Source organism: Podarcis gaigeae, assembly GCF_964106915.1.
Source record: "Podarcis gaigeae genome assembly, chromosome: 15".
Lineage (NCBI taxonomy): Eukaryota > Metazoa > Chordata > Lepidosauria > Squamata > Lacertidae > Podarcis > Podarcis gaigeae.
Window position 1 is genome coordinate 22880202 of NC_139692.1, and position 14882 is coordinate 22895083.

Here is a 14882-nt window from a genome sequence, read left to right on the forward strand (position 1 = left end):
CAGGAAAGCGGCAAGCATTACCTAGGCAAAAGGGCACCCTCCCTTCCTGCAGTTTCCAGCAACTTGCACTCCAGAGCATTACTGTCCCTGACCATGGAGGCAGCGCATAGGCCATCATGGCTAGTAGCCATTGATAGTCTTCTCCCACATGAATTTTCCCAAACCCTCTTTTAAACCCACCCAAATTGGTAGCCATTACTGCCTCTAGTGGGAGAGAGTTTCATAGCTGAACTATGTGCTGCATGAAAAGGTAAATTCTTGTATCAGTCAGTCCTGAATCTCCCAACATTCAGCTTCATTGAAAGTCCAAGAGTTCTGGTCTTATGAGAGACGCAGAAAAACTTTTCTCTCTTTACTCCCTCCATGCCATGCATATTTTTTATTACGCACATCTAAGATGCTGCATCTTTTTCTCCAGACTAAAAAGTTGCAGATTCTGTGACCTTTCCTCACAGGAAAGTCACTCCGCCCCCTTGATCATTTGGGCTGCCCTTGACTGAAACTTTCCCAACCCTACAATAGGGTAAGATATTTCCAGCTGTTCTCAAGCGACGTTTTTCTGTTGGATCATGGTGTCTCCTGATATCAGTAGTAAGAAGGAAGGCCCATTGCGCTCTAGCCTTGCAATTGACACAGATGCACCCACACACTGCTCACGGAGGACTAGGCTCACGGAGGACTAGGCTCATGGAGGACTGCAACACTCTGCCCTCCTTCGCCAATTAAGCCAGGTGGCGTGATTTCTCATGTTTTAAATAGGCTGTATAGCTTTAGACGTCGCTGAAGAAACATGAAGTCAACACAAACAGGTCACAATTGCCCTGCTGTTTAGAACTACCATTGACTCCAGGGGAGGGAGGGGGGCAGAAAGAAAGACCTTTCTATAGTTTTGCACACTGTTCCAGACCCTCCAAGTGTCTACATTTTCCAGGGACAGTCCCGGATTTACAGAAGCTGTCCTGGTTTCTGATTTGATCACAGAATGAGTTACCGTACATAACCCCCAAGCCAAGGAGATAAGTAACCATGCAACCTTTAGAAGACATCAGAAGGCAGCCCTGTATAGGGAAGTTTTTTCATGTTTAATATTTTTTATGTTTTTAGATATGTTGGAAGCTGCCCAGAGTGGCTGGGGCAACCCAGTTAGATGGGTGGGGTAGAAATAAGAATATTATTATTATTATTATTATTATTATTATTATTATTATTATTATTATTATTATTATTGAGATCCCTGTTTTCATCAGAGAAATGTCAAAGGGTATGACTGCTCTATAAAGCTTCTCCAAGAGACAGGAATTTGGAATCTTCTAGAAGACTCCCAAAGTATTTGTAGTTGGAATAAATCTTTCTCTTCATTTATTAAAGTTCTAATAAATTATTGCTTGCAATTCTGAATTCTTATTTGACCAGCTAATTGGCCAATGTTATATATATATATATAAAACACACAATTAAATCTAAAAGCTGATTGGAACCTTGCAAATTTCCAGTTTTGAGTTATAATTGACTAGGCTATAAATATACAATACCGAACTGGTTCTTCATCTTTTATTTTCCTGCTCAAAAAGCTGGTTTTGAGGGAGGGGGGGGAGATATTTTTTATATTTAAAGAGGGTTTTTCAGGGTTTTAATCTTTTTCTAAACCAGAACAAATGCAGTGACTTCTTAATCGGGTTCAAGTGTGGCTTGACATGGTGTCTCTGTACCAAACAAAAGGCAACAATGTTGACTGATTCTTGTAAGAAAAAGCACAGCAAATTACTGTGTATTGGAATGAGCCAGCAGTGGAAAAAATGAAAAGAAAAAGGTTATTGAGAGGGGCACTCTTTGCAATTACAGGTAAAACCTGCCTTCCTTGTTTCTTTGACTTCCTAAATCTCTTTATAGAAGGCAATGTGGCCTATGTAATTGTAAGCCGGCTTACTCAGAAGGTCTAGAAAGGAGCTCTTCCTGCTTCCCTCCCCTTCACCAGTCCGTCTCCTGCAGTCTTTTCCATTGTGACACTTCTGTAAATTTCTCTCCATTCATTATAAGGACCTACATGGAGGCTTTGCACCCGGCCAAATGAATGGGAGGATTTGAGGCTTTAATTTAAAACAGGGAAGACAATATTTCAGAGGGTTAAGCTGGTCTTCTGTCTAGGTTTAGCGGGACGTATTAGAGCAGGAAGGGAGGTTAGAACAAGTTTCTGCTCAAAGATGTTACCATGGTGTGATGAATTGTGATCTCTGGACTGGCCTCAAAAGGCATTTAGTCTGTGTGTGATGAGCAGCAGAGGGCAGGGGAAGATTATATGAGTCAGCAAGAGAAGCTGTCATCTCTAATTGAGCATGGTGCGGAATGAGGAGGGGCTCCTCATCTTACTGCAAAACCTGTTTAAAAAACAGGGGAAATGGGAACAGGGTAGAATTCCATAGGAATAATCTCATACCAACATATTCAGTCCTCCTGGACCATAAAGATACAGCTAGAGGAGCTCATCACATCCTTTGGGTTCTGTATGCTATCTGTAAAAATGCAGTTGTTTGGAGAATAGTGTGTTTAAGTATATTGGGGCAGATCTGCAGCAGAGCAGACCTCCCACCTAAAGGTAAAGGTAAAGGTACCCCTGCCTGTACGGGCCAGTCTTGACAGACTCTGGGGTTGTGCGCCCATCTCACTCAAGAGGCCAGGGGCCAGCGCTGTCCGGAGACACTTCCGGGTCACGTGGCCAGCGTGACATCGCTGCTCTGGCGAGCCAGAGCCGCACACGGAAACGCCGTTTACCTTCCCGCTGGTAAGCGGTCCCTATTTATCTACTTGCACCCGGAGGTGCTTTCGAACTGCTAGGTTGGCAGGCGCTGGGACCGAGCAGTGGGAGCGCACCCCGCCACAGGGATTCGAACCGCCGACCTTTCGATCGGCAAGTCCTAGGCGCTGAGGCTTTAACCCACAGCGCCACCTAGTCATGGGCAATTCCATTTCCATTTCTCTCTCATTTTTCCAGGTTTAAGTTCATTTCCACATCATTTTGAGATTTTTTTTTTTTTTTAAGCCATCATGAAAATTCCTTAGGGAAACCATTAAGAAGACTCTGGAAACACAATCTGTGGTAGAGAAATCTAAAGGATCTTTAAGCAACCAATTAAACATGATTACTGTGGGCGGAGAGGTTTCCTAAGGCAATTCCCGCTCCTGTGGCCCCCACAGCAAAGGGTTAAAAGGATTTCTTCCTCCTTGCTACAAAAACCTTGGTTGTGTGAACCTGGCAAGTGCAGCGTAGCCCCAACAGTTTGGCTATCACCCTGGTGCACATGCCTTAACTGGTACCCCTACCGACCGCTGATGCCAAAGCAGCCAGACCAAAGAGTGCCTGGTACCCCAAAACTCGTGAGGTATTCCTCCCACCAGCTCTGCTCTTGTCCTTTCCTTCCTGTCCAGATCAAAACCCACTCCACTTCCCAACAGTACAGATTAGGCAAAAGAAGAAGAGTCCCAAGGCCAAACAGGAGCTCACCCAAAAATTCCTACTCAGCCCCCAAGCAAGCAACTAGTAAAGGTCATACAGCAAAAACAGGTTAAGAGGTCGCTTTGAAGATACGAGTGATGAGTTTGGGGAGGAGTCATGTCTTGATTGGCCCCTTGGCCCACCTGACCGTATTCCAGCTCATCCGGGGGGGACGGGACAATTCTGAGTCTTCTTTCAGGGGTGTTGGAATGTGGCACATTCACCTCCATGCAAGAATGGGAGCATCGTTCTCCCAATAGGCACATTTCTGCATGCAATTTTGCATAATATACACATTTTTTTCAAAGCAATTTCCCCCAATGTATTGAATCTTTGTATGCTATTTTTAACTAATTAATGCATTTTTATGCACTGTTTACCCTAGTGTATGTTATATTTGAGTACATTACTTGACTGGAAAACTGTGTTGCAAAATTGGCAAAGTGAGGTTCTCAAAGGAGGGTTCTGTTTTGGTTCATGGATTGTTTCAGAAAGTATGAATTGCATGGGTTTCTCTGTAAAGGAGGAGTAAAATCAAATTTCTTCCCGATGCATATCCAGACATTCCCTCTTACTTTTCAGCTTTCTTTCTCTCTCCCCCCCCACCCTTTTTTTAAAGAAAAAGATAACACAGCATCACATCTCTAACTTTCATCTCTAACTTTTTCTTGTGCAGATATAAAGTGTGCAGGCATCATTCTACCCAGCTGGGTACCAAAAAGTTAAGCTGCTTTCACTCTGTTCCCTTGCCACAGAATGTCTATCTATGGGACCACATTGAAAACCTCTGAATTTCCCCTTTCATCTGCTCTTTTGATCCTCTCCCACTGCACTAGAGTCAACTTTTCCAGGGGGACAAGGGGCTGCAATGTAAAAGAGATCCTAGAAACCTTGGAACTCCATTGCAAGCATAAAAGATAAGAGCATAAGAGGTGCCTGCTGGATGAGGCCAATGGCCCATGTAGTCTAGCATCCTGTTCTCACAGTGGTCAACTAGATGTCTGTGGGAAACCCACAAGCAGGACATGAGTGCAACAGCACTCTCCTCACTTTGAGATAGAGATAGAGAGTTTAGCCTGGCTCTCACTGGACGAAATCTGTGTGCATCGCCTAAGAGACGGTTGGCATTGTCGAACTCAAGGAATGGTGACCACTTGTTGGAAGTATGATAACAACAACGACAATTTATTATTTATACCCCGCCCATCTGGCTGGGTTTCTCCAGCCACTCTGGGCGGCTTCCACAAAATATTAAAATACAGTAATGCATCAAACATTAAAAGCTTCCCTAAACAGGGCTGCCTTCAGATGTCTTCTAAAAGTCTGGTAGTTGTTGTTCTCTTTGACATCTGGTAGGAGGGCGTTCCACAGAGCGGGTGCCACTACCGAGAAGGCCCTCTGCCTGATTCCCTGTAACTTGGATTCTCGCAGTGAGGGAACCACCAGAAGGCCCTCGGCGCTTCTGTATGAAACTGAATCCAGCTTCATACAGCAACTCTCCCTTCCTGTAGTTTCCAGAAGAAAAAACAACATCCTTTTCTCTATCCACTTTCTCCCTGCCATGCATAATTGTATAGATTTCTATCATGTCACTCCTTACTCACCTTTTCTCTAAACCTGTCCTCAGACTGCAGTCACTCCATCCCCTTGATCATTTGGGTTGCCTTTTGCTGAACCTTTTCTGACTCTGCAGCATCCTTTTCTGAGGTTTGATCTCTCTAGGGCTATTGATTCCATCTAGGAATTCAGCTGGATATTGTAATACTGGTGTGGACAGGCATTTAATGTTCTCTTTAGCAAGCGGAAGGCTGAATGAGCTTCTAACTGCATGTGACAGCTGTGTTTTGTTTTGCTTTGCTTAATTTGAAACACTGGTTGTCTGCTTTAGAGAATTCGGATCTTAGCAGGATGGGATTTGAGAAATGAATTGTTAACTGCTTCACGGTTCGTGAGCCATCGATGTTGAGCAGTGTGCCCTGGCACCCAGAACCCTTAGCCTGTTCTTTGTCATATCATCACCATCATCAAATTTATTGCCAGCCCTTCACCAGTGCATCCCAGGGCAAATTGCAACAATGTGAAATTCAGAATTTAAAACAGTTAAAATAGGCTACCTTCACAGGAATAGGATGGGCTCTGAAGACACATATCTCTTAGGAGTCGAAGGCCAGATAAAGAGGTGCCTCTGCAGCATTCGCTGAAAGCTGTTTAGTGAAGATGGCAGATATACCTCTGTTGGGAAGAACTTTCATGATTTAGGGGCTGTTGCAGAGAAGGCCCTCTCCTGGGCCATCACCACCTGAAACCTCTGAGGGTGAAGGAAATACCAAGAGCACCCCTTCTGCTGATCTTGGCACCCAGTAGGGTCTGTAGAAAAGGAGGCAGTTACTTAAATATTAATATCAAAGAGGTTCAGTAAACACCCCCAATGAGGAGATCACAAGTGACCAAAAAGGTTGTATCTGAGGAGACATCTTTTGTAATCATGCAAGGCTGGGAGGACTATGAGGATGAGGGGGCTGGTCATAAAATAATAGAATTGTGGAGCTGGAAGGGATCCCAAGGGCCATCAAGTCCACCCCCCTACAGTGCAGGAATCTCAACTAAAGCACCCATGACAGATGACCACCCAACCTCTGCTTAAGAACCTCCAATGAGGTTTAAAAGCACAATTTCTGAGGCGTACTTGCTGCTCACTGCCTCTGAGAGAAATTAGTACCCTGGCATTCTAACGACAGGTGAGTGGTCCTTCCAACCTGTCAAAGTTGTGTCATGTGATTAGGGGTGGAGGAGATAGTGACTTGGTTCAATCCAGCTTTCTGCAAGATTCAGGTGTATGAGAGAGTTTTCCACAGGGAAGCCTCTCATGCACCCAAACCAAGAGTTCAGTCCAGCTTACTGCAGGGGTCAGCTGCATGGGCAGCCAATCCTGTCACATCAAATGTTGGGCAGGTGGCCATGTTTTTGGGGAAATGGTCTCATGGGCCTAATGGAGAGGTTTGGTGGGCTCAGTCTAGCCTGTGAGCCAGAGGTTCCCAACTTCTGTTCTACATGGACCAATCCATTGCCATCTTCACTTCACTTCAGCTCCTAATTCCACTGGACGTTTTCACTTTGAAATACTACGTTTGTTCTCTCTCTCACACACACCCATCACTTTTCTTTTTCCTGTGGAGGTTGTTCGAGCTCTGTTGTTATAACAACTTAGCCCCTTCTCCTGGCCTTTTCTCCTCAGCTACCTGCAAGACAAAGGGTGACAAAGCATTCAGCTAAATTTCCCTCTTTACATGTGTGACAAAAACCAACAAACAAACCCACAACACCATCCCCACCCACTGAAGACTTTTGACTCCTTCACACACACATACCTCACATGCACACAAAGATGGTTTCTTTTTAGTGCTTGATACTCTAAAGCATAATTGAAAGCCTTAGCTTTTGTGAGGGACCAATGAAGGCTTCTTGAATAGAAGGTACTTCCTGCAAAGTGCTTATATTCTTATCTATAAAGAGTGAGTTAAGGCAGGGGACAATTGCCAGGCAGCTGCTTTGTAAAGAAGAAAGAAGGCAAGTGTGGAAGATTTCCAAATAAGTTTGGAAGGGGGCATAATAGACATGCCAGGGAGGTAAATGGGTTTAAGATAAGGTTCTGCATGTCAGGTTAGACCCATGGAGAGAGAAATTCAAGGTGCTCTTCTCCTGTTTCCTGGTGGCAGAAATCACAGGATCATAGATCTATACCAAGTGCAATTGACATTTCTTCAATAATAGTGAGGTAGACTCTGAACCAAGTGCTTCACTGGTGTTCTTCAGAATAATAAGAAGTGGACAAAAAGGCATAGTTGAGTGGTAGAACATCTGTTTTGCATGCAGAAGGTCCCAGTTTCAATCCTCAGCATCTTTTTTTAAAGTTAGTTTTTATTGAAGTTTTTCTTGTGCTACAAAATAAACAAAGGAAAGTACATATCTCATCTCTACTTTTGATTCATAGAGTCTTTTTCACAGTTCGTTAATGTTCAGTATGATACACTAATGTCACGGACATCTTATGGTTGGGGGAAGAGATGGAAGAAAGAAAAAGAGTGGGGAAGAGATGGGGTATTGTTCTATCAATCCCCGGCATCTTCAGGTAGGAGTGGAATGAGACCCCCTGCCTGAAACCCTGGAGACCATCTGCCAATTGTCTGATTCAGCGTGAGGCAGCACCCTCTGTTCCAAATTGCAGAGGTTGGCAGTCAGCCACCTTTGGTGCCATCACAGATGTACAGGCACAAACACAGACCCTAACCGTTGATCAATAAAGATGGCATCACCAAAACACATGCGATTTCAACATAGTGTTATATTCATGCGCAGTAATCCCAGCTGTGCACACACCCCTTAAGGAGAACCTAGCCTGCATACTCTCCTCTCCCACTGGACTATGAAAAATCCCTGTTGCAAGTCTGGATTAAGAGCCCTACCCAGAGTTTTGTATAGAGTCCTATTCTCAGGCTGGGTAAGATTAGAGATGGGCTGATTCACTTCTGCTTGACCGTAGAAATAGCTTGGTACATTTTTAAAACCAATCTGAGGTTCATAAATCATCTGGCCAGAGTCCCCAAGACTCTCCCACTTTTTAATTTCCATATAGTGTGCCCTTATGGGGCAGCAGAAATGGCAAGAGGTCATATTGTCCTTGTTCCCTTTCATATTGCATTTGATGTGTTGCAATGGGAATGGTGATGATTTATTAGACTTGAGGTCCCAGCATGTTTAAAAACAGAAATACATTATAATATTAATTCCTTCATTCAAAAACACAAGTAACTGGCATTTCCATCGATTGCCATTTGTTCCAGTTTAACATTGAATAGTGGGGTTTCGGGGGGGGGGGGGACAGACGCTCAGACCTGTGCCTAGAAAGCCTAAAGGGGCTTGCAAAGCTCATGCCTTCCTATGAGTTTTTATAAGCCCTTGAGTTTGTATTGAATCTAAAGCTTGGAGAACTCCACTGACATTCCTAGTTAAGATACAAATACCTGTGAGGCACCTGAATTCAAAGTGCAGGAGTCAACAAGGGGCACCATCTTTAAACATGGCCTGCACACAACACTGACATTGTGTCAAAATATTTTTGCAGAGGGTGCAAAGATACCTGCAGGAACCCTGGAAATTGTAGGGTTTCCCATGTCACCATTTGAAAAGCTTTGTACTAGAGATATAATACACAGAGAGAAAGGAATGAGAAGGGAAAGGATGTGGGAGCTCTTGGGTGACTTCTCAAGAAGTCACCACCTCACACTCTCAGGAGCTGTGTCCTTGCGAAGGAGGGATTTGGTCTGAAACCTCTGCAGCATCTACGATTTTTCTGTTAGAGAGATGTCATCATCCCTATTATGAGAAAGGGCAGAGAAGGCCGGATATCTTAATAGGGAAAATTGAGAGTAACTCTCTGGAGTCTTGGCACTCTGTACCATCCTCAAGCCACTACATTATGCATTCATGGTTTTTTAAATATAATAAAAAGGCTGAAAGTAACCATTATGATAATGTCCAGGTCTCTTGACAACGCAGAACCGTAGTCTTTTCTTCAAGGATTTCTCAATAATGTATGCTGAGAATGCAATAACTTTTTTTCCCCCAGAAAGATTTGAAATAACACAGAGGCTGCCATGTCCCTGTATAAACTATTCTGACTTCATTACTTTTGTTTTCAATTTGGCTTTGTTCCCTCTTGAAGAGATGTGGACAATTATGAGCAATCGGTAGAGAAGTACTATGATGCCCGGTAGTTTCACTTAATTAAATTGTTACAGCAGGCAAAGAGGTTGACCACTAGGGATGGAGGAGAAATTTCATTTAAAAGCTGAATCTATCAAATCCACACCTTCCAAAACAAAATGTGAACCAAATCACAGCTATCCTTTAAAAAAAATGGCACTTATCTGAATTTTGCAATGCAGTGCTCCAACCAAGCTGCATTTGTTGGGGGAAATTGCTTGTAAAATTGTGCACATTGGTCAAAACTGTACATAAATACATGTTTGTTAGGGGGGAAATAGCACTAAATTTGTGATTCACCATAACGTAAGCAAAAAACAAATACATACATTAAAAACAGCATTACAAAAGTGTAACAGACAATGTGTGTGTGTGTGTGTGTGTGTGAGAGAGAGAGAGAGAGAGAGAGAGAGAGCATCCATCCATGCAAAAAAGTCATAAATAGCTAAAAGCCAAAGGCCTTATGAAAGAAGAGGGGGTTTGCCTGGGGCCTAAAGATATGTAACAAGGGTGCCAAGTGAGCCTCATTAGGGACAGCATTCCACAAGTGGGGAGCCACCGCTGAAAAGTACGTTAGGTGCATCTGAATGCCCATGTTGCTACAGTCTGCTCACATTGTCCTTTCCATCACAGTTTATCTTTCTTTTCACTTATCACAGGGCTGCAGATGGGGAAGGCGTTTGCATCTGTGAATGCTCCCTTGTAGAGAAACACCTTTCCTGAATGTGCTCATAATAGCTCAACAGAACAAGCATCCATGTGGCATAGTGATGTTGGAACAGGGAGATCCAGGTTCAGATTGCTATTCAGCCATGAATCTCACTAGATGTCCTCAGGCCAATGGCCTGCAGCCTGATCTGCTCTGTTCACTCGAGGTTACCAGTAACTCTTTCTTCTCTCTCTCTCTCTCTCTCTCTCTCTCTGGCTGACTTTCCCCAGTGTGCCAGATCCTTCCAAAAGGAGTGGTTGGTGTTCTGGGACCATCTTCAAGTCCTGCTTCCAGCTCCATCATCAGCAATATCTGCGGAGAGAAAGAGGTGAGTGGTGTCAATCTTGCTCTCAGTACTGCAGCTTATGGACAGAGGCTTGCAATGCCTTCATGCAGCCAAGCAACTGGAGATTAAGGGACAGGTCACAGCTCAGTGGTAGCACACTTATTTCGCATGCAGGAGTTCTCGGGATCGATATTTGTTATCTACAGTAATCTACAGCACTCTCTCTCAAGCATAGTTCTTTAACCCTGGGTCCCTAGGTGCTGTCAGGCTACGAATTCTAAGATCCCTGACATTTGCCAAAGCCATCTGGGGACCCAAGGTAGAAGGACGCTGCTCTGAAGGGTCAGATAGCCAGGGAAGGAGGGGGGACCTCTCTGCCTGAGAACTTGGAAAGCCACTGCCAGACAATTTGCACAGTACCAGGCAGAATTGACCCATTCTGATTCTTCACTCCAAACTGGCTTTGCAGATTAACACATATTCACCCCCCTTTTTGATGTGATCATCCAAAGATGGCCTTGAAGGGGGATTTTTGTCACTGGTGGAAAAGTTCACAAAAAGCTGGTCCCCAGATGCTGGTTTTTAGTGCATGGCAGAAATAAATCCATGTCTGATCTCCTGGCAATTATGTTAGCGCTGATGCGACTACACCTCCCCCTCCTTCCATCCTCAGTACTCCATTCCTCTCTTTTTTGGAGTCTTACATCTAATACAAAATCCTCATGGTAGGTTTCCAACCGGTGCACTTGATTTAATGTTGGATAAGCCCCACACTCCCTGTGCTGACCAATCCCCATTCCCAGGGAACAGAACAGAGCTCTCATAATTCACCCGCTTAACTCCTAGTCACATCTCTCTGCCATTTAGTGGACTCTGAAACGTGTCCCTTGCCACAAGGCTTTGGGAGTGATGGAAAGTCAACAAGTCAATAGGAGGCGTTCACAAATAAATTGCAGTAATTCGCTGCCTTCAAGTTGCATGAGTCAGGAGGTGTGAGAACTTTCTGTAGCCCAGCCTTTCTCCAAAGTTTTTAAGTTGTGTAATGGATGCAGTTCTGCCTAGCCTCCAGCAAGGGCAGTGTAGATGCCAGGTAAAGGTAAAGGGACCCCTGACCATTACGTCCAGTCGTGACCGACTCTGGGGTTGCAGCGCTCATCTCGCTTTATTGGCCGAGGGAGCTGGCGTACAGCTTCCGGGTCATGTGGCCAGCATAACTAAGCCACTTCTGGCGACCCAGAACAGTGCACGGAAACGCCGTTTACCTTCCTGCCGGAGCGGTACCTATTTATCTACTTGCACTTTGACGTGCTTTTGAACTGCTAGGTTGGCAGGAGCAGGGACCAAACAACGGGAGCTCACCCCGTCGTGGGGATTCGAACCGCTGACCTTCTGATCGGCAAGTCCTAGGCTCTGTGGTTTAACCCACAGCGCCACCGGCATCCCTGTAGATGCCAGAGAGGCATGTAAAAAATACAAAACATGGCCACAGAATTCACTTTCCGGCTTCTGTGCTTCTAAAAAGCAAGTTACTGTCCTTTATTGTGGTTGTGCCCAGACCATATATTTAAAGCACATGATATCCCACAGAGAATCTTGGGGAATGTAGTTTAACTCCACAGAGTTACGGTTCCCAGGATTCTTTGAGGGAAGCCATGTGTTTTATAAATGGATGGTATGTACAGTGCCATAAATACAAATAATTAAACAAAATCATTTTTGTCTTACTCTTCTTCCTTAAGAAGATCAGAACTGAATAAATTAAAAAGAGCCCATATAAAATGCAGCATGGCATCCAAAATACCTAGGAGAGCTCAAAAGCCTGTTTGTTTGTTTTTTAAAAAAACAAAACAGCGAGGGAGCCATACAAATTTCCTGCAGGTGGCAGTGCCAGAAGCCCAGGGGTCAATACAGAAAAGTTGCTGTCATGTTTGGCAACCCTACAAATACCTGAGAGGACAAATACCTGAGAGATGGGTGCCTTGTGGAAGATCTTGATTCTCAGGCAGGGGTATGTGAACAAAAGTCATCCTTTGGGTGACCTGGACCCAAACTGTTCAGGGCTTTATAGATTAAAAACAACACTTTGAGCTGTATTTGGAAAGGAATAGGTGGGCAGCGGGGTGGGGGAGGGGGTAACATGAACCTTGCATCACACCTTCATGAGGGTGACCAAAAAACATGCTTGAAGTCTTCCCCATCTCTGCTCATGGGGGTATTTTCTTTCAAGTCACTTTGTTAAAATTCATATCTGCTTCAGTGTCTATTTTCAAAAACATCCTCGGTTTCCTTTCACCAGGGTCGGCCCAAGACATGTTGGCACCTGAGGTGAACCACAAAATGGCACCCACACACATCAGGGAAGAAAGATCCACATCAGGAAAAGGGGGGGCGGGGATAAATATATACATTTGGATCTACTGCCCCTATGCATCTTGCCACCTGAGGCAGCCGCCTCACCTTGCCTCATGTGTGGGCTGGCAATGCTTCTACCTATTCTCCATGTTATCCTTACCCAGGTGCACCTATCACCTTTTGATGCCCTTATTAGAGACTAGAAAAATATCTGTCATTATAATGGGCCTACAAAGAAACAAGGGAAGAGATGTCAACCATATCTGGAGGTTATTTAGTCCTCTGTTCTTGAAACTTTGCACCAATCATGTCCCACAGAGCAAATTTTGAGCTGGAACAATGGTTAGTAGGAGTGTACTTTCCTGGTTGAGTTTCTGACACCTTCAGTTAAAACAGGGTCTAAGGCAGTAGAGCTATAAACTTTCTGGTCCTAGTTGGCACTTATGGGCAACTGGGCAACTGGGCAACTGGGCAATGGTCTGATGACCCAGAACCATGTTTCCTAATCCATTTCCAACAGCACAGCAGCTAATTTGCAGAATCTGCCATATCTTTGGTTCAATAAAGGGACTTTCAGAAGGTCAGAACTTATGAGATCAGCCTGTAGTTTGGAGCTTTAAAAGAATTTGGCACCCATTGCAAAGGAAGCTGATTTTCAGTTCCATTGAGACCATGGGATTACGTCAATTTGCTGTCTCTCTCAAGACAGCCATTTGAAAAAACATCTAGACTTTGATAGGACGGAGGGGCAATGCTTCCTAAATGGTTGATGTGAAAGGTTTCACAGCAATTTATTTGAGTGAGAGAGTTGTGGGTTTTTTTTAAAAAAAAGAAGCTGTTGAAATTAGAAATACATTAAGGTTTAAATGTTTAATGATTTTCTTTGTGTCTTTGCTGAAATCTGTGATAGCATCTCTGAAGTCTTAAAAACTGTAGTGCTTTATTCCTTCTCTGTTACATTATATGCGTATTTCTTACAATTATGCTCTGCTACATACCTGGCACTTTATAATCCCTGTTAAATTGTATGCATCTCTGGATAGTTTGCTTTGAGGAAACACCATGAAATGAAAGCTTAGAAGGGCAAGAAACACTCCCTTGTTGGCAACTGTAGTGGGTGCACTGTTGTCTCTGAGCAGAGACACACAGGGGCATAGCGTGTTTTGCTGACACCCGGGGCGGAAGGCAGGGTGGAGCACATTTGCCCAGCTCTCACTGCCCACACTGCTGGGTGGGTGCTCACACACTGGGCAGGGGTGGGTGCAGAGGGTGCTCTTCACTGCTGGAGCCAGGCAAGGCGCGATGCAGGGAGCACCTGGTAGGCCCCCACCCCCCAGATTGCACTCCTAGTCCTGGGGCAATGCTCCCCCCGCCTCCATGCTATGCCACTGGAGACACGTGACACAATGTGACAGTGTCATGATGCCCTTCCAACTTCCCTTTCTCTGGACGCTGAGCTTCTGGTGGCTTGGGACAACTTTTCCCTCCCCTCAACTGCGCCCCAGATTACTGTAGATATTCTTTAATCCAACAGGGCTTGATTGGGCTCGCAGAGAACAAAGCCATCCCCTTTCCACGTAGAACGTCTGCAGTACCATATAGCAAAATAGTCCAAATAATCCTCTGCAGGTGACTTTAGATAAATTATGGAGATGCTTCTCATTCAAAGGCCTGTGTGATGATTCTGCTGCTCTGAACACCCACGGTGGGCAGCCTGTTCAGCCCAGACAACCTGCATTCCCCATTGTCACTTGGCTGCCCTCCCACCTGTTGTTGCCAAAATGCTAGAAAGGGTCATCCCTGCTGCTCACTCACCACTGCTTTCTCTCTTCTTTCTCTGCCTGTATCTATTTCTGTTGCACACTGTGTGTTTGTTGGCTTGCCCCAGTTCAGATTGAGAGCATTCTTCAGTGTCAAAGCACTGCCATTAGGAACTCCTCTTTATATTCATCCTCATTTACTTCATCTCAGTCCATTGAGCTTGGCCATTTTTCATTTCTTCAAGCATTCTCAGGGCTCATCCACACTTTCCCTCACCACATATTTTGATTGTTTTGTGTACCGATTAATTCTCCCAGGCCCGAGAGCTTTTCTCCTTCTTCCACAGCCATGCCTTGCAAAAATCTGACCTTACACCCTGACTTGAAGCAAAATCCCTCCTCGAAATTTCCGCGCATCTTGTAAGATCCGATTCAGCGGGTAAGATTGGAGTATTGCAAGGCGCAACTGCGGAGCAACAATAAAAGCTCTTTGACCCATGGGAATTAATTGATACACAATAC

The 14882-nt window shown here is 44.6% G+C and overlaps 1 protein-coding gene across 4 annotated transcripts in view; it reads left to right on the top strand.

The window, feature by feature from the left end:
* The window catches only part of GRIK4 (glutamate ionotropic receptor kainate type subunit 4), a 476479-nt gene that overhangs the window by 297489 nt on the left and 164108 nt on the right, over positions 1-14882 (top strand). For all 4 annotated transcript variants that reach the window (XM_083713950.1, XM_083713948.1, XM_083713951.1 and 1 more), the window contains exon 4: positions 10193-10290. In XM_083713950.1, coding sequence (XP_083570076.1) covers positions 10193-10290 — 98 coding nt within the window. The remainder of the gene's footprint in view (positions 1-10192; positions 10291-14882) is intronic.